General features: G+C 36.7%; 1 protein-coding gene across 5 annotated transcripts; it reads right to left on the reverse strand.

Annotated features, from left to right (window-relative positions):
• Window positions 1–265: 265 nt before the first annotated feature.
• LOC113714918 (histone-lysine N-methyltransferase ASHR1) lies at window positions 266–14,574 on the reverse strand. Of its 5 annotated transcripts, XM_027239060.2 has the most exons (14): window positions 14,224–14,568; window positions 13,872–14,023; window positions 13,024–13,158; window positions 10,963–11,017; window positions 10,720–10,844; window positions 9,535–9,623; window positions 9,389–9,470; window positions 5,852–5,956; window positions 5,671–5,761; window positions 5,463–5,579; window positions 5,091–5,197; window positions 4,742–4,811; window positions 2,623–2,686; window positions 266–846 (listed from the first exon to the last, which is right to left on the reverse strand). In XM_027239060.2, the coding sequence occupies exons 1-14, from the start codon at window positions 14,324–14,326 to the stop codon at window positions 681–683; spliced, it is 1,461 nt and encodes a 486-aa protein (XP_027094861.1). In that variant the 5' UTR covers window positions 14,327–14,568; the 3' UTR covers window positions 266–680. The 5 variants fall into 5 exon arrangements, with proteins under 5 accessions (XP_027094861.1, XP_027094863.1, XP_027094862.1 ...); XM_027239062.2 differs by lacking the exon at window positions 4,742–4,811 and having other exon boundaries at window positions 14,224–14,571; XM_072069296.1 differs by lacking the exon at window positions 266–846 and having other exon boundaries at window positions 2,631–2,686; window positions 4,727–4,811; window positions 14,224–14,574.
• Between the last annotated feature and the right edge of the window lie 9,389 nt (window positions 14,575–23,963).

Consider the following 23,963-nt stretch of genomic DNA (forward strand, 5'->3'; position numbering starts at 1 on the left):
CAATTTGCTGCCCATTTTCCCTAACATGCCGACTACACTTCATTGGAATTAGCCTCATTATTATAGATTTTCTTCCATAGTGAAATAATTAAAACTCCAACACTGGTTTAGAATTGTTTAGCGAGTTTAAACATCGTGCAAGCATAATTAATTATGTCGGCTGCCCATTTTCTTTAAATCTCCTTATTTATATGAGTTGCAATATAATGCTAATATGATGTATGAAAAACCCCGTAGTAGACCAATGTATACTATAAAATCAAAATTAGTGCAAACTTTATCGCTCTGCCGCTTCTCTTGCATTCGAGAGCATCCCTCTGATGTTTTGACCAAAGTTATGTAGGACTCTTCTTTTTCTACATACTAATTTGAAGAACTAAAGCAAAGCATATTCCTGGGCTCTTGAGCTGTTTCGATTTCCTATTCATCTCAATATGCAACAGTTACAAGAACATTGATAAAGTTCTCCCTTTTGATACAACGGTGTTCTGTAGCCACCTATCTATCTCTGATCTCTGAATCTCGAATCTCGAAATCTCTCTCATGCATAGGATGGGGTTGTGAGCTCCCAAAGACTTGATGCACAAGGTTAGAGATCTTCAGATTATCATAACAACATCATATTCATGGAAATATACACCACCTTACATTGCTTGGGTGCGCATCTGAATGGGAAAATCTCACTGATCGTCCTTGGATGAAAGACTGTAAGATGCCTCAGCACGTGCTTCCTCCAACTTAATCAGGAGTTCCTTCATAAAAGAGGTGCTTGTTCCATGAGTGATTCGCAATACGTCCACTGCCTTGGTTAATGACTGGATGGCTTCATTAGTCTCTCCAAGAAACCTGAGATGGAAACGCGCTTAGCGATCCCCAATTTCATGTGTGAATCAAAAGATTCCTGGAGATTTTAGCTCCCTATAGATTCTAAATCTAGCGATTGAAAAGAACAGTGGAAACTAAATTCTCATACATTTCTATTGTACTAAGAAGCTATCAATAGCTTGGAAATTACTAGAAGGCAAATGATTCTTGGCTCAAGTGTGTGCATCCGTCTGGGTATTACTTTTCTTTTGGTGTTTTTCTCAGAAGAATAAAACCAATATGTAAGACTCGAAGAGATTCCGTAATAATTTCTTTCTTCTCGAGAAACTGCACCTTCTGAAAAATGGCTTTATAATAAATGTAATGAAATTGCTTGGCCCTACATATGAGACAGAAGATTGGATTTTCGTAGCTTCTACACCTTCAAATTGTAAATATCAAGTCAAACAAAGTCAAATTAATTGAAAAATGTAAGTAAAGCTAAGCTGGAGGTGGACATGCTATTTGGAAATCGAGTCTTTAGAAAAGGAAACAAGAAGAGAGAAAGCACTTAAAAAACATTATCAAGGACAATAAGCTTTGAAGGTTATCTATAATCGTTAACTCTTTTACCAGATACATAATTAAACAAGTCTCGTAATAAATACTAGAGTAACGGTTGTTGCTATGGGTCACTTATGGTACCAACCGGGCTCATTCAGCAAGGCTGTCAAGCCGCTTAAGGCGTAATGGATTTATTCAACCGTGGATGATGGTTTAATGTGCTGGGAACCAAATGTATGGAAAAAAGGAGATTGGAAGGCACAGCAATATGCAACCCTCAAGGAGGATGTTTGGTAGATGCAGAAGCTCAAGCAAGGATTATGATACCAATCAAGGTTTCACGAGGAAAATAGGGGTATGTATTGTAACAATACTTGACATCTCACCTCAAGATACCTTAGAATCTTTGTTCATATTAAAGAATCAAATTCTAGATTGACACAATAAATTCTACATGTACTTGAGGTAAGCTATCAGTCCAACTAAATTCAGGGTCAAAAACTACAAATAAACTACTGTCTGTCTAAGGTTTCCATCCAACTAAGGGTAATGCATTAACCATACACAATTTAAACCTCCTTAATAGATGCATATTGTGTCCAATTCTACACATTCAAGTCCATCCCCCAGTGCATTAGTAACTCTAGCCTAATTTACAGTTACAGCCTTGAACCAGGGAACCTCTCAAAAGTAACCACATCCTAATTATTAGACCCTTTCTATATTGATCAATTAGTATTAACTCTGTCTTGTGACATCTGTTTGGAAAGTTATGACACACTGAAGCACCAAATACATTACAAATCTACTGGCTGGACAAATACGTCTCTCTGTCTCCCTTTTTCTCTCTCTCAGCCCCACCCCCCTCTATGGTGTTCTTCTCGTGTGCCCTGGATTATGGAGCCATTTGTAGCATTAACTGAGGTCCCTACCCAGAGGAAAAGGCATCTCATTCCCTTCACTCCTAAAAATGCCACCACTGACAGAATAGACAAGGTTTGCAACTCTACTGCTAAAGGAAATTACACTCCAGAAATTGTTCACCTATACACTCAGCATCAAAGTTTCATTCGTAATCAATTACAGGGACAGGCAACAGGAATGATGGATGCAAACGAACTTATGCAGTATACAGCCCATCGGGATTCAGAAATAGGCTAGGTGACAAGAATTATCATGAAAACCTGAAACCAAATACCCAGACTGATCTTCAAGTTAAATGGAAAAACAAGAAACAAAAGGTTAAGTTCTAACCATTCAAGTTTTCCACAAGTATAATATTGCAAACCAACCAAAGGATGTAAGCGCGGATATACTCCTGTTAAAGAAACAGGATGGTGCATTAGAAGAAAACATACCCAACATAAAGAACAAAATTTGAAAAAAAGATTGTTCAAAAAGCTGAATGTACAATAACAAATCTAAGTAGACAACCTGATGGAAATGTTTGGATCTAACATATGAGATGGATACATTCTCATGGAAATAAAGTTTTATTAAATTAAATAACAGACACAAACAAAATACAACTTTCACTTCAAATTTCAACATGATTATGGACCATGACTATTGCTAAATTGCAGCTAAAATGATAATTTATCACTCATTGTCCTTACATCAAACAACTAACATAATTTCATTAACACCTCGCCTTTCTAATTACTTACTGCTTACCACAAAATCTTCCTATTCAAAGTCAGATTGCATGGTGGTTGATCTCTCACCTTTCACTTCCCAATGTGCAGGATATACTAAACTAATGCCCAACAGCCACTGCTATTATTAGTAGGAGATCTCAGTCATTAATTTCATAAATTATGCATAACGATAATATAGTCAAAGATACCAAAATATGAAGAGACATCTATTCGGTTTAATGACTTTAAAGAGAGGGACAGGGTTTGAAGAAAGAATTTGCTTAATAGGATTAGAGCTGGTCTGATGAGTCCTTAGCTGACAAATGTCTCAGTAAAAATTCATTAGTCTACGGACCAAAGAGGAAAGGAGAGAAGTAGGACTTAAAACTAATCCATCCCCAAAATACAACTCTCTAAAGATCAAAGACCCCAAGTTCCTCTATCATTGAACAGAAACCAAGAGTAAACTGATATTCTTTTCTGCGTTAATAACAATTTTGTACTAATCAAATATAAAAAGAAGTTAGATATAGATTTCCTTTGAGAATTGTAATGAATAAAACTGATTCCTCATAAGCAGAGATATCACCATATTTCGTTTCTCTGCTGGAGTACTATAAAGCACTATCCATATTTTTTTTAAATCCACTTAATTTTATATACAAAGAGAAATGAAGGTGCCCTTTGTCTTTTATAATTCTACTTCAAGCTTTTCATTTTTTTTCTTAACCTTCTAGTTTATGATCAGTCCATACATATTTAAACCGAATTTCATTATAGATAGTCCATGGGAAACTCTAAACACTTCTATTGATAGATTTGATCTGGTATTCTGACGGAATTGACAATAAAACCAGTATTGAAAGGGTAGATAGCAGACATGGATTTGAATAATTGGTTTTTCAATTCATTTTCTTCATACATATTCTAAACTACCTACCAGTCCCTACTAGGAATTTATGATCAACTAATACAGCAAACTGCCCCCCCAAAAAAAAAATGTTAAACCAGTAAGAGCTGTGGCTAGGCACTTGCTTCATATATTTCTTCTCTTTATTATATTCCTAAAATTTTAAGATACTCAAAACCAAATTCATTTTTAACGCAACATTCGGTCTTCCTCATTGTTTTACTTATTAGCATAAATAGCAGATTAGAATCGCCTCAGGGAGCCTCCAAAACATCAACTACTGACCCTTGGATTTGGCAGCATAATATAACTGTTACATTTTGCCTATTTAATCCCTTCTGGCAAGGTTTCAAGAGTCTTTGGTTGTCTTGAAAACTAGAAGTGTCAGTTTGCAATATCATAAGTCTGTCTGCACGTATTTATGCATCTCTATATACACATTACACACGGGTGAAAACAAATATACATATAATGTATATACATGCCCATATCTCCTTTTTTTTTTTTTTTTTACATAATGTAGAGTACCATGCATGGCATATTAAATGTCTCCATGCAGTACCAAAGCGGAAGTGAAAATATATCCAACTAATCTTGACCCATTTGGTAATTTCAATTTCATAAGATCAGAAAATCTATCACAAGTTTGAAAAGTAATATTTACCTCAGGTATATGCATGATTTTTGTTAATGACAGATCATTAACACAATATGCTAAATATAAAGATCAGCAGAACTGCACTAGCTTTCACAAAGCCCTTCATGGAACTACAAAGACTAAACCACCAACTCAAGAGGTAAACAATTCTACCTGGATGCTACTTACTCTCATAGATAGGGATAACAAATCTGCAATATGCTAGAGCCTCTTTCCAATTTTGAAGCTCCATGTATATCTGTAAAAGATTAATCTACTACTATTTAATCAACAGGATATTTCTCCCCTAAAAGATTTAATGTGTTTCACTTGTGATAATCATACTCCGATGGAGAACAAACAAGGACGAGGATCCAATATCATGAGACCAATATTTGTACAGCAAGGACACAACTTACAGTTCCAAGTAAATAATTGAACCCCAGTTGCTGGTTCTCCATCCAATTATGGTTTACAGATACAAACTTCAAAAAAGTATGTAGATGCATGTTAGAAAGATCAAGTCATTGCACCATACCTTCAGAAGAGTCTCCCTTGTCCGCATTAGATTAATCGAGAATGGATGGCACAGCTCCAACTGTTGTTTCTCAACTGCCTTGTACGTCAAACTAGCATCTATTTTATCTAAATCTAGTAAAGGAACAGCAAATGTTTGAAAGAAACTTCCCAAGCATTGTATCATCATGGTAGACCTTTCACTCTCCCAGCCCCCATCCCCTACTTCTTTGTTGGCCGACAAAAGTACCGAGTTTGTTAGGAAAAACATTCTTCAATCTTTTAATAAGAGAAAAAGGAAAAGGACTTTCAGATGTAAAGTCAGTAATTCTGTTATCAGCACAGCATCATATTGCCAATGCACAATAATCTAACCAAAAACTTCTAAGGATACTTCCAGAGGAGCACATGGAAGCTTTTTCTATCAAATATTTGACTTCCCATTCAATGTCTTTAATTTCTTCCTTCTCTCTAAGCAGTCCACATTCTTGGCACACAAATCCCCTTTTTTCTGGAAGTTATGCGAGACAAAGCTCATCAGACTAGAGCAAGGTTAGGGGCTTCAGAAATGGTGGAGAAATATTAACCACAATCACATCTACCAGGGTCACGGAGCAGAAAACCACTGCAACTGTTATCCTTGCAGCAATAACCTTCCAGGATTGCACTTTCTTTAATATCATCATATTGGCCCTGAACATTATACAGCTTATTGGCTGAATTCAAGCAAAAAGTGTAGTTCCAAACGAAGGTATTCTTAGAAGGAAAAGGCAAATTCAATACCGCTTTAATGCAGCGGGGACAAGTGCAAGTAAAAAAGTATTGTTCCTTGAGGGCCTTTTGACGAGTCATAGTGCTTGCTGCAGTTTCTATGTAGCTTATCAGTACCTTCAGAGCCAGCAAAGCAAGTTATCCATAAATAGAGAATCAAAATTTCAATAGTGAGAAGTTAAAAAAAAAAAAAGAACATAAAATCTCATCTCAAACAAACTGAATCAAAATTTCAATAGTTAGAAGTATAAATTTAAATAAAAACATAAAATCTCATCTCAAACAAACTGCTCCGTAGATATTGATCAAATATGTATCTGGAAGGCTGAAATATATTAGCCTGTATCATGTGTGTGCGAGAGAGAAAGAGAGAGAGGCGGAAGAATGGAGCGTTCACACAGAAAATTAAAAGCAAGGAAACTTTAATTACGATTTAATACAACTAAAGATTTGACAACATATTTTGGTTCTTATCTTTCACTTATTGTTTGACAAATTATTGTTCAGAGCATCTTCCTCTTTGGAGTTGCAGATTTCTCAAATTCCTATATAGAATTGCAACAGGGTGGATATCTAGGTTGTTTTATAAAATTTACCTCATATTCCTATATAGCCATCAAACAAGGCAATTATCTACCTAGTTAGGTCTGCCTCAATGTTCCATAAAGTTTACTTCACACATGCAGATGCATGCAAAGTTAAACTTAAGTACACAAACAAGTACTGAATAGGTCTAAAATCACTTTAAACTGAACTATGTCTTGTATTCAAGAATAGATTTGGAACAACGTAAGCCTCTTTATTTATAAGAAAGATCAGAAGAGTAAATTAGAATACGGCAAACACTTTACTACTTTTACTACTTTACCTTAGAAATTCCAAGAGCTATAATATTAAACTCATGAGAACCTATCATCTATATTGGAGAAGAATACTTCCATCATTTTGCAATTTTCATATTAATGATATATTTAGGAATGAAGTTGTTTATTAAAATTGTAGAATACAAGTAGCAATGATGCTGAAAGCAGATTTGTTCCACAGTAACTGCAATTTCTCCTTAATTTGGACATGTCTTTTATGTGGTACTGTAGTATTTGTGAGTACTTTTCTGAAGACTAACATTCCATGTCTTTTTTTTTTTTTTGGCAAAATGTATGCTAATTTATAGTGCAATTTTTGCGAACATACTTTTTTCAATACTAACATTTCACGCCTTAATTTTCCCTTTATTTACATATTTATATATATTATTTTTGGAATATGTATATTAACCTTATAGGGTCTGGTTACCCTGTGCAGCTTAACCTCTTAAACCAGAACCAGTTGAAGAGCATTGGGAATGTTTAGCAATTTTTCCTAACTGGTATAACCAATCGAGGTCGGAGAGTTGCAAATAGACCACTTAACCAATCCATTTACACCTAGAAATAAACAAAAGTGTTTTTCTTAAAACTTGTTCTCCATCAACTGCACTGTTCTCGGACTCATGGCCAAGGGATCTGTGAATAATAAACTCAAGTGATTTTCCCCAAATGCCCCATGAGCTATCTTACCTGGATCGAGTATGAGTGTCGGGTTTGTTTCATGTGTAGGTGTTGAACTCGTTATTTTGCAATCAAAGTACAGTGGCACCACCAAAGAGTCAGTAACAGGTCCAGAGATGGACTAAATAAATATACACTACCTGTCTTTCCAGATATGTTTGCTAATTTGATAGTGGAGTTTATAATTATTTGTGCAGTTTCTCCTTTTCTTTTTTCTCAGCAAAATACCCAATTCATTTTTTTTCGAATTAAGGCTATACTAATTACTTTAGCCAAATATCAGGAGCCTAGATAAATGCTTCAAATATTAACTTAGCTGACTATAAGACTTCAATCACATAACATGTGGCAATCCTTATCAACTCTCACGAGACCCATTAAGCATACATATCCTAAAGCAATCGGAGCATTGCCAGATTCCACTCTTTTAGCATCACCCAGTTCTCCTAGCAGTTTTCCTTCACATTAGCTAAAGCTTGAATAGAATCGGAAGTCAAAGTAACCCCAATCATCTTTGACCAGATCCAAACTGACTCAATACCGGTATCTGTGGTGCTTCCTAGCAAACTGTCGAGTCCAGGAAACAGAGCCCAATTCTTTGAGGGACTATCTCAGGACAAAAACAGCCTAAAGAACACTATAACTCTTTGACACATTACTGCACACTTGGCAAGCATATCAGTTTTTATTTTTCCTCCCTAAAAAATTTAGATTTGAGATCTAGGAAAACCATGAATAAAGATTTTTGGATTTTATATGCCACTTCAAGAACATCAAGGAATAGAGTGCCACCAACCGTGAAATTTTGACCAAAGTCAAAAATGTTCCTTGAATCATACTTTCTCTCATATCCCAAATAAATGATAGAAGAGTAACAGAAAAAACATTACACCAAAAGGAAAGAGAGACATCAATCCCTAACCGAAGTAACAATCTACAAGTACTTTTCTGAAGACGGTTCTAATTGATCAAAAAGAAATTTTTAGTGAACATGTCCTTGCAGTTATTCAGATACATCATAAGTATTATAGTGACCTGGGATTTTGGACACAAACTACATTCTTTTTTATGTAGAGATCATCCAGCATAAAATCTATGTATCATACTAGCTACTTTGACAAGGAGATAACTTTTGAAATTAGCTCGTGAAGCCGATCTTCTTTTGCCAAAAGTAGAAGTTTTACATGGTTAATCTTTGTCAAGTCTAACTGCAACTCTAAAGCATTCTGATGACTCCATTGGAAAGCAATTCCTAAAAGCATTCTGCTGACTCATCCAAGAGCATATTGGCCTTTATAATCCAATGTGTTCCAAGTTTTCCTAATGACAGCTATTAAAGTGATTTTCCCAGAAAAGGATATAAGACTAAACAAAGTTTTCAAACTAATTTCCCCTACCATGCCTTTTTCTATTAGGAGACAGTGCTTCAGGGCTCTAATTGAAACAAATAAAGTAGAACCAGCTAAGTTTGATAAGCAATTTTGCGAAATAAAATTTTCATCTTCTTCAGATATTACAGGGAATGGTGCAACATGGATTTCCACCTTTCCATCTAGTCAAAATCCAGATGCTCTGGCACCATGAAATATTTTATTCCATGAATATGTTGGCCAAGAATCTTTTCAAATGCTCATGAATCCATTAATGATACAATATTAGGCCATCTATAGAACTTTACCAGCACATCCATCAGTATAGTGGCTAATAACACTACCCCATATGCATCTACAGTGACACTCTAACTCCCATAGTTCATCTTAGTACTGGGCATGTATCTGCAACACTCGATTCATCAAACCTTATATGTTGCTATCTGAGCTTTTTCCGGCAGATTCCCACTAGTGAGGTATGTGAATTTTCTAAAACTCTTCAGCTCAGGAAGCTATAAACTTTCTAAATCCAATCTGAATCCTACGAAAAGATTAATTCTGTTTCATCCAATGTAAAACCAATAAGCATTTCTATGAAACTAAAATGAAGAAACTAAACTAACGCATATTACCTCAGTACCTTTGGGTATGTGCTCAACAGCACGGACCACAGCCAACCTCCCTTCGAATACTAAAACAGAATTTGGCAAACAGCTGCAAAAGAAAGACCAGAAGTGAGGAGGTGCTGAAGCAGAATTTACATACTTCAATCAGTTACCTGTGATTAATAAGAGAAATAACAGGATACAATCCAGTTGCCAAGGGTCTGAGTTCAGCATCGCAAATAGTGTGTGCATTGCAAGCAAGCTGCATGTTGAAAAGCCAAGAGTTCATTGACACCAAGGGTTTTCTAGCATAAATAAATAAATAATCAGATTGAATCTTTTTAAGTTTACATATTCTCAACCAAGCAAAATTGTGACAGTCACAGAATGTTGCTTACACTGCTCAAATTATAAGGTTGATTAATAAATTATGTTCATTCCAAAGAACTTAATTAGTTCATTTGTATTCAGAATAAGATATTAAGAAACTCTCACTGAAACCCATCCACTTAAGAGAAACAGATTGAAGCAAGATGAAGAGAAGAAAGGTACCAAAAAGGCAGATGAAATAATCAGAAAATAATGAGACAATCAGAAGATAAGCAGAAGCTCAAGTACCAAAACAAATGAGCTCATTTGGCAAGGTTTTATAAAATTGATTTAGCAATTTGAAACAACAGATATGCAGTTTGAGTACTCTTCTGAAGGATCAGTTTAAGTATGTTCTATGCTAAATAATCTCACAATTTCATCTATAGGCTCTGCATCGATAACTTATTTATTTGCCCTTTTATTGCCAGAGTTACTAGTAGTACATTTATAATAACCATAGTATGTCAAAATTTAGACAGCAAGTTTCAGTTTGATACAAGGTACTATGATTTCCAAGTTGTCTGTCCTTAAAATCTAATGCATCAACTCTCTTGGGCAGCTTAAACAATGCTAATTCTCAGAAATAAATTCCCACTCTGTGGGGCAACAAGTTTTTGTTTTTAAAAAAAAAAAAAATTCATCTAGCAGAGTCTCTAATTCTAAGAGTTATAATGTTGCTGGCCCACAAACTTGGCCATTGCTTAAAAAAATATTGTCCTTACGTAAATTCAAATAGCTGCTGATTAGTCTGGTTTCGGTGCTGCATATTAAAGATCCTGTGCCATTCTAATTTGCTTAGTTAGGGAGATTAGTCATAAATCAGCAAACCATGAAACAGTAGTTCTGTGTATTCTAATCAGAAAGTACGACATCTGGTACAGGAGTGCGTGTATTCAAATTTTTACTGTTCAGGATAATATTTCAGATACTGGTCTTTGAAATGCATGAAAAATAGTTTGCTCATGACAAATGATCAAAGAAGATACCTTAGAAAAATTTACTGCAATGTCCTTTATGTTGATCTCGGCCTCAGGCCATTGGAGAATTAAACTAACAAGGTTCGCCATTTGTGCATATAAAACCAATTGATTCTCATCGATTTCAGACATGTATGTATAAAGTTGTCAAGGAAGAAGCAGAACAAAACAAAATAGATAAGTCTGTGTTAATAAAATGCCAAGAGCTAATGCTGTCAAGTTGAAAACTGAACTTAAAACAAAGAAGGATACGAGAGACCAAAGCCTCCACCAAGCCGTAGTTGTCTGTGGAAGTCATTGCTATAACCTAGAAGGCACATTAACAGTATTTAAATAGATTAAGAAGGTTAAAAATCACATAGTGAAGGTGGAAAATTATACATAGTTCCTACAAAAAGCTGTGAAAAAAAAATGCATGGCTGGAAACAGGAGGAATGGACTATTCAAGAAAATAATCTGAAAGTTGAGAGTCCCTCTAATGGCAGCACGTTTTTGTATGGTAAGGAGCAAGGATGTCACTCTGGTAGCCAAAATGGCAGCAGCACGATCCTTATTGCTGGTGCTACATGTCTAGGAAGGATGGGAAAGACAAGAACGACCTCCAGTTTTGTGACATGAGCAGTGAGTGATATGATTATTTCAAAAAATATTTGGAAATAAGTGAACAAACCAAAGATTCAGGTTGGGATGGGTATGAGCAGGAATGAATCTCAAAAAGATCAACTATTCATATTTCTCTAACTCTTCAGAACTAAGTCAACAAACCAAAGACATTCAGGCTGAGATGGGTACGAGCAAAAACGCATCTCAAAAAGATTTAACTATTTGTCTTTCTCAAATCAAACCCCATGTAGTTTGTAAAGGCCCATTGGTGTAAAATCTCACCAACTCATGCATCTGAACCTTATAAGCTATGGACATCATGAACATCCAACTGTAACATGTATACAATAATTTTAATAGAAAGTAATATTCAGAAAATATTTGAACAGTATTTGTGTGTGAACCTGAGATGTAAAAATTACAAATAGATCCTCTGGAAAGTTATGGATATCAAATCCTGTTCAACTCCTATCAGCAAATTTTCAAAGATTTATACAAATAATTCTCAACTGCGAAAATATCTATTTTTTTGAAGGTTATCCCTTCATGTTCAAGTACTCAGCTTTCATAGAAATGGTGAAAATACAAGAGTTCATTAACAAAGTCAATTGATTTTATTCAATAAGCTTTCATAGAAATGGTGAAAATACAAGAGATCATTAACAGAGTCAATTGATTTTATTCAATAACAATACCTTTTGCAAAGTCAGGATACATGTGAAACAAAGATTCTGTTCTAATATTTGAGAGATACCACGTGATATTTAGCTGATGTATTAAAAACATGTGTCTGCATATTTACAGGGAGAGAGAGAGAGAGAGAGAGAGAGACTCATTCAATTGCAGGCAGATATCTAATACCAATTCCATTCAACCAATCCACAACACCAAGAAACAAAAACAACAAAAAACAAGAAAAAGATGCCACAGTGCATGACACAACCACAGTGCATGATGCATCAACTAGTTATTTAAGAGATTGCAAATAAAATACTGGATTGAATCGAGAACTACAGTGCTTCGAATGTCAGACAATCAGTTCAAGATGACCATATTGTCAGCATGCAATTGCTTAGATTTTATTCAAATGGTGAAAAGGAGACCATTTACAAAGTGAATCGGTATTATTCCACAAAATTAAAGTTTCTCTTACCAATATCAGTAACAATACCTTTTGCAAAGTCAAGAAACATGTGAAACAAAGATTTTGCTCAATATTCAAGAGATGCCATGTTATATGTAACTGATGCATAAAATAAGTGTGTCTGCCTTTTTTGTTTTTTTTGGGGGGGGGGGGGGGGGGTTGGGGGTGGGGAGGGAGAGAGAGTGAGTGAGTGAGTGAGACTTATAAAAAAGGACTAGAAAAAAATAAGCCACAGTGCAGCACGCATCAACTAGTTAATCAAGAAATTGAAAGTAAAATGCTGGATTGTATTGAGAACTATATATACTGCTTCAAGAGTCAGACAATCAGTTCAAAGGAGACAACATTGTCAGCATGCAAAAGATTGCTACAGCTCAAAAATAGCATTCTGGTGGCGTATTAAGTCCAAATATAAACCACAGTAGGGAGCATAAAAGGTATTGAATCTTGATATAAGCCCAAAACTGAGACGAAGCTCTTACAACTATGAACAAGTGCAATTATAGTCATATATCGAGTCCTTTTCTAAAACAATTGAGGTGAATACCAAGAGGTAGAAACTTCACCTGCTCAACTTGCAGCTTTCTTCGTAAATAGAGCTTCACCATTAATCGTATGGAAGGTGTGAGAGACTTAATCCTCCCCTTTTCAACTTTAGACAACACTTTGCATTCAAGACGATGAAGTTTCCAATCCGTCTTCTGCAGTTGATACCACAATCAAATTAACCAGTAAGAGGATAAAATAAAAAATATTAACAAAAGCTTTGACCATTAGAAAAAAGCAACCGCTATGGAAATTATGTATCACATCATTTGTTATCATGTCTAAATTATTATCTCCTCTCTGGATCACATTGTCTAATTGCAAAAGCAGCATTATTTTGCCTTACTAAGACAGGGCAGAAGAGCCCAACACTGTAGCTGCCCTTTTGATTACTCGTTTTGACTTGTAATCTATATTTTTGTTGCTATTTCTACAAAAGAAGCCACTCTCATCCAAGACAATTCACAATGTTCCAAGTAAATCATCAGGAGTTTTTTTCCTAATATTGAGGAGATTTTCACAATTGCCTACAGGGTGTAGTGCAAAACCTTTGAACTTAGACATACTTAAGCTCCAAATATGCACCACTCCAAAATAGTATATTAATTAAATATTTTATTCACAAAAGGCTCTGATTCATAGCCCATCACACTCCTGTTCATTTACCTAAGCTTCAACGGTCTCTAGATCTTGTCTCTTCCAATTTTACTCATCCAAAGGGTGCAAAAATACTAAATAAACAGCTGAAGAACAACCATAGAAGCCGTAAAAGAAAATACTAAACAAAAGACAGGATTAAACTAGCATAAATTAAAAAATATAATTCCAAAATGACAAATATTTGTACCATGAATTTAAAAGGATATACCTGGCATGTGCTCCCACAGTACCAAACAACTTGGCAAGCAGAACACTTCTTGAGATTCCTAGTGCTGAAGCACCATTCACACCTGGAACTTGAATCATTTGAGTTCTTATTTGGTACTGCGACATAAGGCTCTTGGCTTATTATCACCTCCCCTAATACAAAATTTATCACACTAGTAAACCATGGTACCAAATTAACCTAAACAAAACAAAAACCCCAGGAATTCCCAGATGTTAAAACGCAAAAAAGGAAAAGAAAACAATAATAATAATTTCAACTGCCAGTAAAAATGTCTAGTTTTCTGCTATTTTTCCAGTTGAAGAAGATTAGAGAGAAAGAAAGTCAGAGATACCCGGAGAAAAGTGTCTGGAGGTGAAGAGACAGCGTCCTTTATCTGGGAGAGTTGAAACTGTTAAGCTTCTTCCGTCATTTAGCGCCTTCTGCAGTTCCTCCATCTTCAATTCAACAGTCTCAAGTCTCAGTAGACTCCTCTGCCGAGAGAAAATGGCCTCAGTACTCGCAAGTCTCAACAGACTTTCGCTGCAAAAGAAAAGTGGTTTCGCAGCTCAAAATTTTATTTTAAAAAAAAAATAATTTTTAGAGTTAAATGCAGAAAATCGCCATAAACTTTTATAGCAGTTGCACAATACACCCCAAAGTGCGATTATAGACACTTGGCAGGACGGAAGAAGGGACAGTTCCATCCCTAAATAATGTAACATTTTTTTTAACATTTTGTAACTCTAAATAAACTTTTTGTACATCTTTACAATAGAGATATGATATTCTGTTACTATTCATATAGGTTTCGTACATAATAATTGCATTTTTATTGTAAAATTTTACAAGTAGTTTATATTAAGTTACATTTCGTTCAAAAAATATTACAGTTGAGTTTCGTTCTTTCTCTTCCCTATTCCTCTAATTCTCTCTCTCTTTTTTTCTGTTTCTTTCTGTCTCATGGATGCATTTGCTCATTGGCAACATGGTTATAATAGTGCTTGGCTAATGTTTTGAACTCGAACTCCATTGAATTGAACTCAGCATCCGTTTGGGTGATGTTTTGCTTTGATGAGTTTTGGTTCTAGGGCTTGAAGGATTAGTGATTTAGTGGTTTTTTTTCTCTCTCTCTGTCTCTCTAATCTTCTTCCTTCCTTTTCTTTTCTATTTTTTCTATTTTTTCTTTTTTCCTTTCTCACCGTTGCATTTGCTGGCTAGCAATATGGCTACTATAGTGCTGGATTAATGTTTTGAACTTGGACTCTGTTGGATTGAGCTTAGATTTCCTTTGGGCAATGTTTTGCTTTGGTGAATTGTGGTTCTAGAGCTTGGCTGGTTGTATCTTTTTCTTTTTTGTCTGGGAATTTTTTCAAAAACTGATGATTTAGTGTTTTTAATTTGGTTATGTTCTTTTTATCTGCTTTGCTTAGTAATTTGCTTCGGATGTTTTATGATTTTTTCCTCTTCTTTTCTTATTTCTGTACTTTGAAGGACGGGCAAAATGGCGAAGAGCCATGTTGTAGAAATCCCAGAGATTCTGACGGGCTTCCTAGTAGTCTGTCCAGAACCTTGCAGACAAAGTAGAGGATCCCTCAAGGTGAAGTTTCTTTCATGTCAATCTTTTTGTTTTAATTGATTGTTCATCATTCTTATGAGTTTGTATTGATTAACCAGAGCATAACTGTTGTCAAATGACAGCATCTATTACTCTCATGAGCATTTCTCTATTCATCACTAAGTCACCCCATATCTCTCTCTCTCTCTCTCTCTCTCTCTCTCTCTCTCTCTCTTTACAATCTGCTAATTGGATTTTGTATTCAATATTTGTTGGCTAAACATATGATTTCCTGATATGCAGCCAAACTAGGAAAGGAAATGGGGCCAATCTTACCATTCAAGAATGGAAATGTCAATAAAGAAGCATATGATCCTAGAACAAGTGTCAGAAACCCTGTCCTTCAACCTCAACCACAAGTCATCCCTTCTGCATATTGTTATCATGGTAGTGGTATAGTAAAGCAGGAAAAATCATTGATGAAGAATGAGAGAAACTTGTCTTCACAAGGATGACAGATGCCTCAATGTGGCATGGCTGCAAATAGTTTGGTAGTATAACGTTAATTAATGGATTCTATAAGAAATAAAAGAGTGGATTCCATAGATGTAACTCTTGGCTCTATTGTTACATAAATGGAAATATGGAAACTTCTAGTAGTATAACTCTTGACTCTTTTATTACATAGATGGAAATATGGAAACTACCAAACTCTTGACTCTTTTATCGGTCATTTGCAATTAATTAGTGGATTCCATAAGAAATAGGTTCTGATTGATAAGGATGCAATCTTCATTGCAGTTTTTTATTTTGTTTCGCTTCGTTGAAGGAATAGAATTTGGACTGCAAAAAAATGATATGAATTACACTAGTTGCTATGGTCTTGTGGATAGTTTGCATTGTGGGTTTGATCTTTTTTATTTGTTTCAAATAGTTAAGTCCCTAACTTTTGTTATGAGTTAGATACTCATTTTCTTCTTTAATTTTTGCTCATAACTGGACTCCATTTTACATCTTTAAGAGTAGAGACGGACATACCTAAATTTTTATTTATTTGAAATTCCAATATTTGAGAAGTTATCACATTCTCTTAAGAGTATTAACATTTGTTGCATCCCTATTATTTTGAATTTTACTGTTGCTGAAAATTTTTTGCATATGATGTTTGAAATAATGTAAAATCAGTATTCTAAATTATATGAATCTGATTAATGTGGATGCTTCATTTGCAACAGTTGGCTATATTGGATTAAGCTATCCGTGACACACGAGCCATTTAAACCTGGGTTAATTCCACTTTGTCCCCCCAAACTTTGGACGATAACCCACTTTAGTCCCTAAACTTTAAAATGGGACACTTAAATCTCTAAACTTATAAATACCTGTCAATTAAGAAAAATTGTTGACAGAATCCTGAATGCCGTTGGTGGTTGAAGAGCGTGGCAAACACGCTCCGTTAATGAAGATAGGGGAATATTGTTACTAAAAGGACAAGGACATCAAATGTAATTTTGGGTCATAAATTAAGGACAAACAAAGAAAAAAAATTGCAAAGGAGGGAAAGTCTTGGATAGTGGTCATTTGTTTCCTCTGTCTTGGACGAAAAAATAGAGAGCAGCGGAGAACCGAAGTCTGTAAAAATTGGGAAAATATAGGCTGGATTGTCTGAATGATTAGGGCTGAAAAACACTGAAGATTGCAAGAATGGGAAGAAAGCGAGTCATAATGAGAGAAAAAGCATCCGCAGCAAAACAACGAAAAGCAAAAGAGAAGACAAGTACTGGTATGAGAAAAATGTTTTAGAGTTTTTTGTGTACTTTAATTTAATTTAATAATCGGAATTTGGGTAAGAATTTAAGGTAGCAGTACAAATATGTTTTAAAGCCATAGGGATTGTTGAAAAGTTAGGGTTTTGGATGGTTGTGGAATGCATCTCCAAGGCATTATATATTTTGGATGGTAGTGTTAATGGTTCTGCACAATTTACTGAAAAGTGAGTGTTGTGGGAATCCTAATGTTCATTCTGTTGAAGACATTGTGGTCCCAAATGCTAAAAATTTTATAAATAATTAATGGGTTAATTATTAATGATTTATTTTTTCATTTAACCAGAATGTTGTCCAAATGACATTTGGCCCGACCCATTTTCCTTGGCGATACACCATCAAGGTGAGTTCAGAAGCTCTCCCAGCAAAGAATACGTGGGGGGAAAGATAGACTATATAGACAACTGTAATGCTAAAAAATGGTCACTATAAGTGCTTGATGGATGTACAGTAAGATTAGGATACCCGAAAGATGCTCGTTTTGGGTGGTATGGTAGGCTTCCTGGTATGCCGCTTGAGACAGGACTATATTATTGCATGTGTGATTGGGATTGTGATCTACTTGTAAACACATTACCACCCAATAGAGTGGTAGAGGTTTATCTATTAGTGCAGTCAGATGATAATCTAGTGAGGCTTCAAACTCAAAACACAGAGGATGGAGACATGGTTGAAGGCCACAACACTTCTGCCACGCAGGCTACAAAAGAGAAAGAAACATCTGAAATGGACAGTGATATAGCAATACTGGAAGAAGTTGACTTCAACGATGTGGATAACACAAGGAAAAATGTGGCTGGTGCCACTGGGGCCTATGACACGAGTTCGTTCAAAGAGATTGAACGAGATACTACAAACATTGGTTCGTGCGACCCGAGAGTCAAGTGAAGAGGCAAAGGCCATCGATGAGGCTAGGCTTGTTGTCCTAGTTTCGGCCATCACTGAAGATTAGAAGTCCATGAAACATTATTAGTTTAGTATAGTGTAATAAAGAGGTCCAACTAGCTTGTGGACTGGACCTTCGTCGTTGTTAGTTCTTGAGTCAATGGGCCAGGCCATGTGGGCCACGTAGTTAGTCCCTACGCTGAGCTGTACGGGGGTCCAACTAAAGTTTACGGTCTTTAGTTAGTTGGGCTAGTTTCGGCCAAGTGAAGGCCCAAGGGGCTGGTCGAACCTTCCTTGTTATTTTTCCAGTTTTATTAGGTCTTAGTCACGGCTATAAATAGCCTCAAATCGAATGTTACATGCACCTTTGGATGATTAATAAAAATTACATTGAGAGTTCTCTCAAAGCTTCTTTGAAGCATCCATTGAATATCTTAGAGTCATTCTTAAGGTATTCAATCGACTTATCAATCTAGGACCGCGCTAGATTCTGGCGTCTTCTACCAAATACAGAGGTTCGTTGATCACGTAATCAACGGGTTTAGGTGATCCGCTGCGTTCATCGTTGCTCCAACGTGAATCCTACCTTCTAGATCCTTCCTGTCTGTACGGGTTGCATCACACGGTTGGTGTCGTTCGTATCAGCTGACATCAGAGCCAGTTGAAGGTATCACATATATCCCTCTTTTTTCCTTTGTGTCATTTTTGTCCTTTTGGTGTCATTTGCTGTCTTGTTGGAGTTACGAAAAAAAAAAATCTGTCCAAGCTTTGTCGTCGTTGTTTTGTCTTGTTTGGAGTTAGAATTTCTATTTTTGTTGCTCCATTATTTGTGTCGTTTTCTCTTCTTTGTGTCGTGCTTAATTCTGCCCGTTGTTGACTTCAATCTGTCCGCATAAACCTGAAGTTGTTTGTCGTGTTTGAGAGTCAAAAATTCTGTCCAAAGCGCCCCAAATCTGTCCAAGTTAGTCTGCAATCGTGTCCTTTTGTCTTGCGTTGAAATATTCTGTTTTGCATCCCTCGTTGGTTGTCTTGAGTCGTGTGCGGCTGCCACACCTTGTGGTTTAGCTGTGAGAGTCATTAGGGTTTCCTAGGGTTTGTTTTTGCTTGAGTTAAAAAAAAAAAGGAGCGGCTGCCTGACCTTGTTACACTTGTTGCCCAAATTAGGGTTTGCTCTTGCTTGTGTTGGAAGATTTTGAGGGCTGCCCGAAATTGTCCTTGTGTGATTTGGTGACTGATTTTGTTGGGGTTTGTACACCGTTACTTGGGGGGTTGAAACAGAATCTTGATAACCTTGCAATTTTTGGAAACAACCCAACTGTTTTGGGTGTAATTGGCAAAGTGCCGAATCTGACTTGGTTGCTTTCTTTTGTTGTGGTCAGCCAAGTAAGAAACCCTAGCCGACCTTTGTTTGTTGCGGCTGACCAAGTCCAAAAAAAAAAGAGAAACCCTAGCCGCCCTTTGTTTGTTTTGTCGTTAAAAAAAAAAAAACAGCAAGCAAAGAATTTGTTTCGGCCAAGCCAACAAAAAAAAAAATCCAGATTTTATTGCCAATCAATTCGAAGTGCTACATAGTGGTCCAAACGATAAAACAATAGCAAAACAATAAAAAATTTTGGTCCACTACTTCTTCAAATTCTTGAGCACTTTGCATCTTGGGAACTTGCATCACTCTTCGTTTAAAAAGTTTCTTGTATTCTCGCGCGGTGGTGAAAGGTTTCCTTGGTTTTGGAATAAACTTCTTGGACACATCTTGGGTAACCCGTTGGGGGGGAGCCTGAGGAGGGGTGTTGGTGTCATCTTGTTGGTTGTTCATTCTCTTCATTCTTGTTTGGGAGCCAACTGAATCTGCCTTGTGCAATTGCACCTAGGGAAAATCCAAATTTGAGCTTGTCTTGTGGATTAGTTCGTTACTTGCATGATGTATTAATAGCCTAAGTCAGCCGTGGTCTTGTTTGTGTTTCCTAAGCACAATTGATTTCCAAATTCTTGATTAGATTACCTTCTTTGATTGGTTTCCTAATCTTGTTTGGTTGCCAAGAGTGTTTGATTTCCAATCAAAACACAATTCCTACATTGTAGGCATCTCTTTTCCTATTTTTTAGGAGTTACCTTCCTACCCACCTTAGCAACATTTTCTCCTACTTTTTAGCCTCCATTCCAGCCACCCCGGGCCCCCAAGCCATGGGCGCGTCGCCCCCTAGACCCCCAACTCGCTGACCGGGCAGTGAGACCCCCGTATAGTTTAGCGTAGGAACTAACTACGTGGCCCACATGGCCTAGCCCATTGACTCAAGAACTAACAACGACGAAAGCCCAGGCCACAAGCTAGTTGGACCTCTTTATTATACTATACTAAACTAACAATGTTTCATGGACTTCTAATCTTCAGTGATGACCGAAACTAGGACAACAAGCCTAGCCTCGTTGAGGCCCTCGATGGCCTTTGGCTCTTCACTTGACTCTCGGGCTGTACGAATCAATGTTTGTAGTATCTCGTTCAATCTCTTCGCGCGAGCTCGTGTCATAGGCCCCAGTGGCACTTTCACTTGCTCCACTTGGATGGCTCCCCCGACCTCCTTATCAATCACAAATGGCAACTGATAATGATATGCAGGCTGATGACAATGATGTGTAGGCTGATAATAATGTGCAGGCTAATGATGATGTGCATGCCGATGACAAGTTCGATGATCCAGATTATACGGGGCAAGTTGAGGAGGATGTTTTATTTGATGAAGCCTTGAAGATTGGACAACAGTTTGGTGTGCATAAAGGAGCTCCAGAAGTTGGACCTTCTACCAGCAATGACACAAGAAAGAAGAGAACAGATTGGAAAAGAGAAGCACCCAACGAAATAAATGTTTGTGATGATCCTGATATGGTTAATGTGGAGGATATGCAGTCAGAATATGAAACAGATTGTTCTAGAGAGTTGAAGAGTGAGTCTGAATCCGAAGATAAAGATGGTCGTAAGAGGAATAAAAAGTCTAAGTTTTCAGTTTTTAATGAGAAAACTGATATGAGAAGTCCAAAATTTAAGGTAGGCCAGAGGTTTTCATTAGTTGTTATTTTTAGGTTGGCTGTTAGAATCCAGGCCATTATGGAGGGAAGGGATGTCCAGTTCATAAAAAATGACATATATAGGGTACGGGTGAAATGCAAAGGCTGTGAATGGTAGATTTTTGGCTTAAAAATGCAAGGCGAAAACACTTTCCTGATCAAGAAGCTTAGCAAGGAGCACACCTGTGGACGTGTCTTCCATATTAGAAACATGATATCAAGACTAGCCACCAAGTTGTTTGTAGATGAGGTGAGAAAAACACCATCTATGACAGTCTAAGAGCTCATGACTAGGGTGATTGAAGAATTAAATGTAGATTTTAGTATTAAACAAGGCTATAGGACAATGAAAAAAAGTAAGAGACATGATTGAAGGCAGTCATGAAAAACAAATGCATTGTTAGAGGACTTTTGTGGTGAATTGAGGAGAGCAAATCCTGGATTGGCAGTGTTTGTTGAGACTGATATGGGTAAGGATGGGATTGTCAGATTCAAAAGACTTTACATGTGCTTAGAGCCATTGAAGAGAGGGTTTCTAAAGGGCTTAGGCATTAGATTGGGTTGGATGGGTGCTTCTTAAAGGATACATATGGTAGACAACTGCTTTCAGCCATAGGCATGGATGGGGATAACAAAATGTTTCCACTAGCTTTTTCAGTTGTTAGAGTGGAAAATTATGACAATTGGAGTTGGTTTTTGGGATTGCTTGTACAAGATTTGGAAATTTCAGATTCCAGTAATTGGTGTGTCATGACTGACAAGCAAAAGGTATGATAAATTGTATTAGCATTTATTTATACAGTAACTTTTTATTTAATAATTCAGGTACATTATTAAGTTGCATTCAAACATGTATAGGGACTAGTTCAGGCAGTTAGAGACAAAATGCCACAGGCTGAGCACTGATGTTGTGTGCAACATCTATACACCAATTTCAAACAGATTCGTAGAGGCCTGGCCTTAAAAGAAAGACTTTGGAAATGCGCAAAAGCTTCTTATGTTACTTAGTGGAAAGTCGAAATGGAACAATTGAAGCAAGAATCTGCAGCTGCACATTCTTGGCTTGATGAAAAAGATCCCAAAATTTGGTGTAGATCCCATTTTAGATGTGGATTGGATTGTGATATTTTGGTAAATAACATGTGTGAGTCCTTTAATGCAGTCATTTTAAAGGCCAGGTCACTACCAATCCTATCCATGCTGCAGACCATTTATTTGTACATGTTGATAAGGATGGAGAGGAACAGGGAAGCAATGTCCAAGCACGAAGGTTAAGAAACATTTTATTTATCAAGTAATAGTATACAGTTCATAACTTCTTTGCGAAATTTATGACCGATTTGTTGTTTTCAATTTGACTGTATTCAGGTTTTCTTTGTCCAACAATATTTGAGATACTAGAAAAAGCTAAACAAGAACAGTGTATGTGCATAGCATCATATGCTGGGACAATGAAGTATCAGATAAGCTGTCCATTTGGGGAACAGTACATTGTTGACATGGCTGCCAAAACTTGTTCATGTAGAAAGTGGCAATTAAGGGGAATACCATGTGGCCATGCTGTAGGCTGTAGCTGCCATCAACAGGAGACATGATACATTAGAGAAGCATGTTTCCAACACCTACTTGAAGATTACCTATCTACAGAGTTATGAACCTGTACTTAATCCAATTAATGGTCCTAATTTGTGGGAGCACATAGACCTTCCAGCAATGAAGCCTCCGACTTATAGAAGGTCTGTTGGAAGGCCAAAGAGGATGAGAAAAAAGGCTCTAGAAGAAGAAAGACGGGACAGCTATGTCAATCCAACTAAACCTCACAAGGTTAGCAAGGTTGGCACCATGATGAGTTGCAGCCGCTACAAAAAATATGGACATAACAAGAGAGGATGTCCGGATAAAAATAAGCAAACTACTGAGGGGACAACTACAAGTTCAGTAAAGGAGAACAGTGATATTGGAGATACAAGTCCATCTTTGCAGGCAAGTGCAAAAGAGGCAAGTCTAAGTGATGTGACTGTTGACATGGTTGGAGTAAGTACGCAAGATAGTCATACAGGTCCATCTCAAATGGATGCTAATCAGCCAAAACATGGGGCACAAGAACCAGTGACAAAAAAGGGAAGAAAATGCTCATTCTGTTGTAAGCATGGCCACTCAAAGAATAATTGTAAGTTGAGGCAATGGACCTTTAGCAGCTCACTGGACATGACTGGAGACTTGGGATTCAAAACTGTAAAAATACATTCTGATGATCTGAAAAACCTATATAAGCATGCTTAAAATAGTTTTGAGCATGTGGAAAAGAGTCTTACAACAACTCATGTAAGTGCTCTCCATACATCACTACAACAGTTTGATGTGTAATGTCTTATTAAATCATGTTATGTGCTTGTTTGTAGTTATCCTCCAAAGCTGATGGTTGCAAACTTTATTCCCACAGCCAGGGAGTAACGATGAGAGCACCACACTCATACGTGGACTTGGGGACAGCCTCTCATTCCAGCAGTGGACTTAAGCCAGCACAATTCACATGGTAGGGCAATTTGTGTGTAAACCTATCTATATTACAGACAGCTACGGGACACGCGAAGGAGTTACCTGGAATTGAAAATGTGCAGCTCCATGAGGAAGGAAACCAATCTGTTAAGTTGGAAAAATTGCAGCAATAGGCCAAATAGCCTTCAAGCATGAACTCATTGATGCTGGACAAACTAACTCAAGAATTGTACAGGCATATAGCTTTTGTTTTACAGATACAATCAA

The sequence above is a fragment of the Coffea arabica genome, chromosome 10c (assembly GCF_036785885.1).
Source record: "Coffea arabica cultivar ET-39 chromosome 10c, Coffea Arabica ET-39 HiFi, whole genome shotgun sequence".
In the NCBI taxonomy this organism is placed as follows: Eukaryota; Viridiplantae; Streptophyta; class Magnoliopsida; order Gentianales; family Rubiaceae; genus Coffea; species Coffea arabica.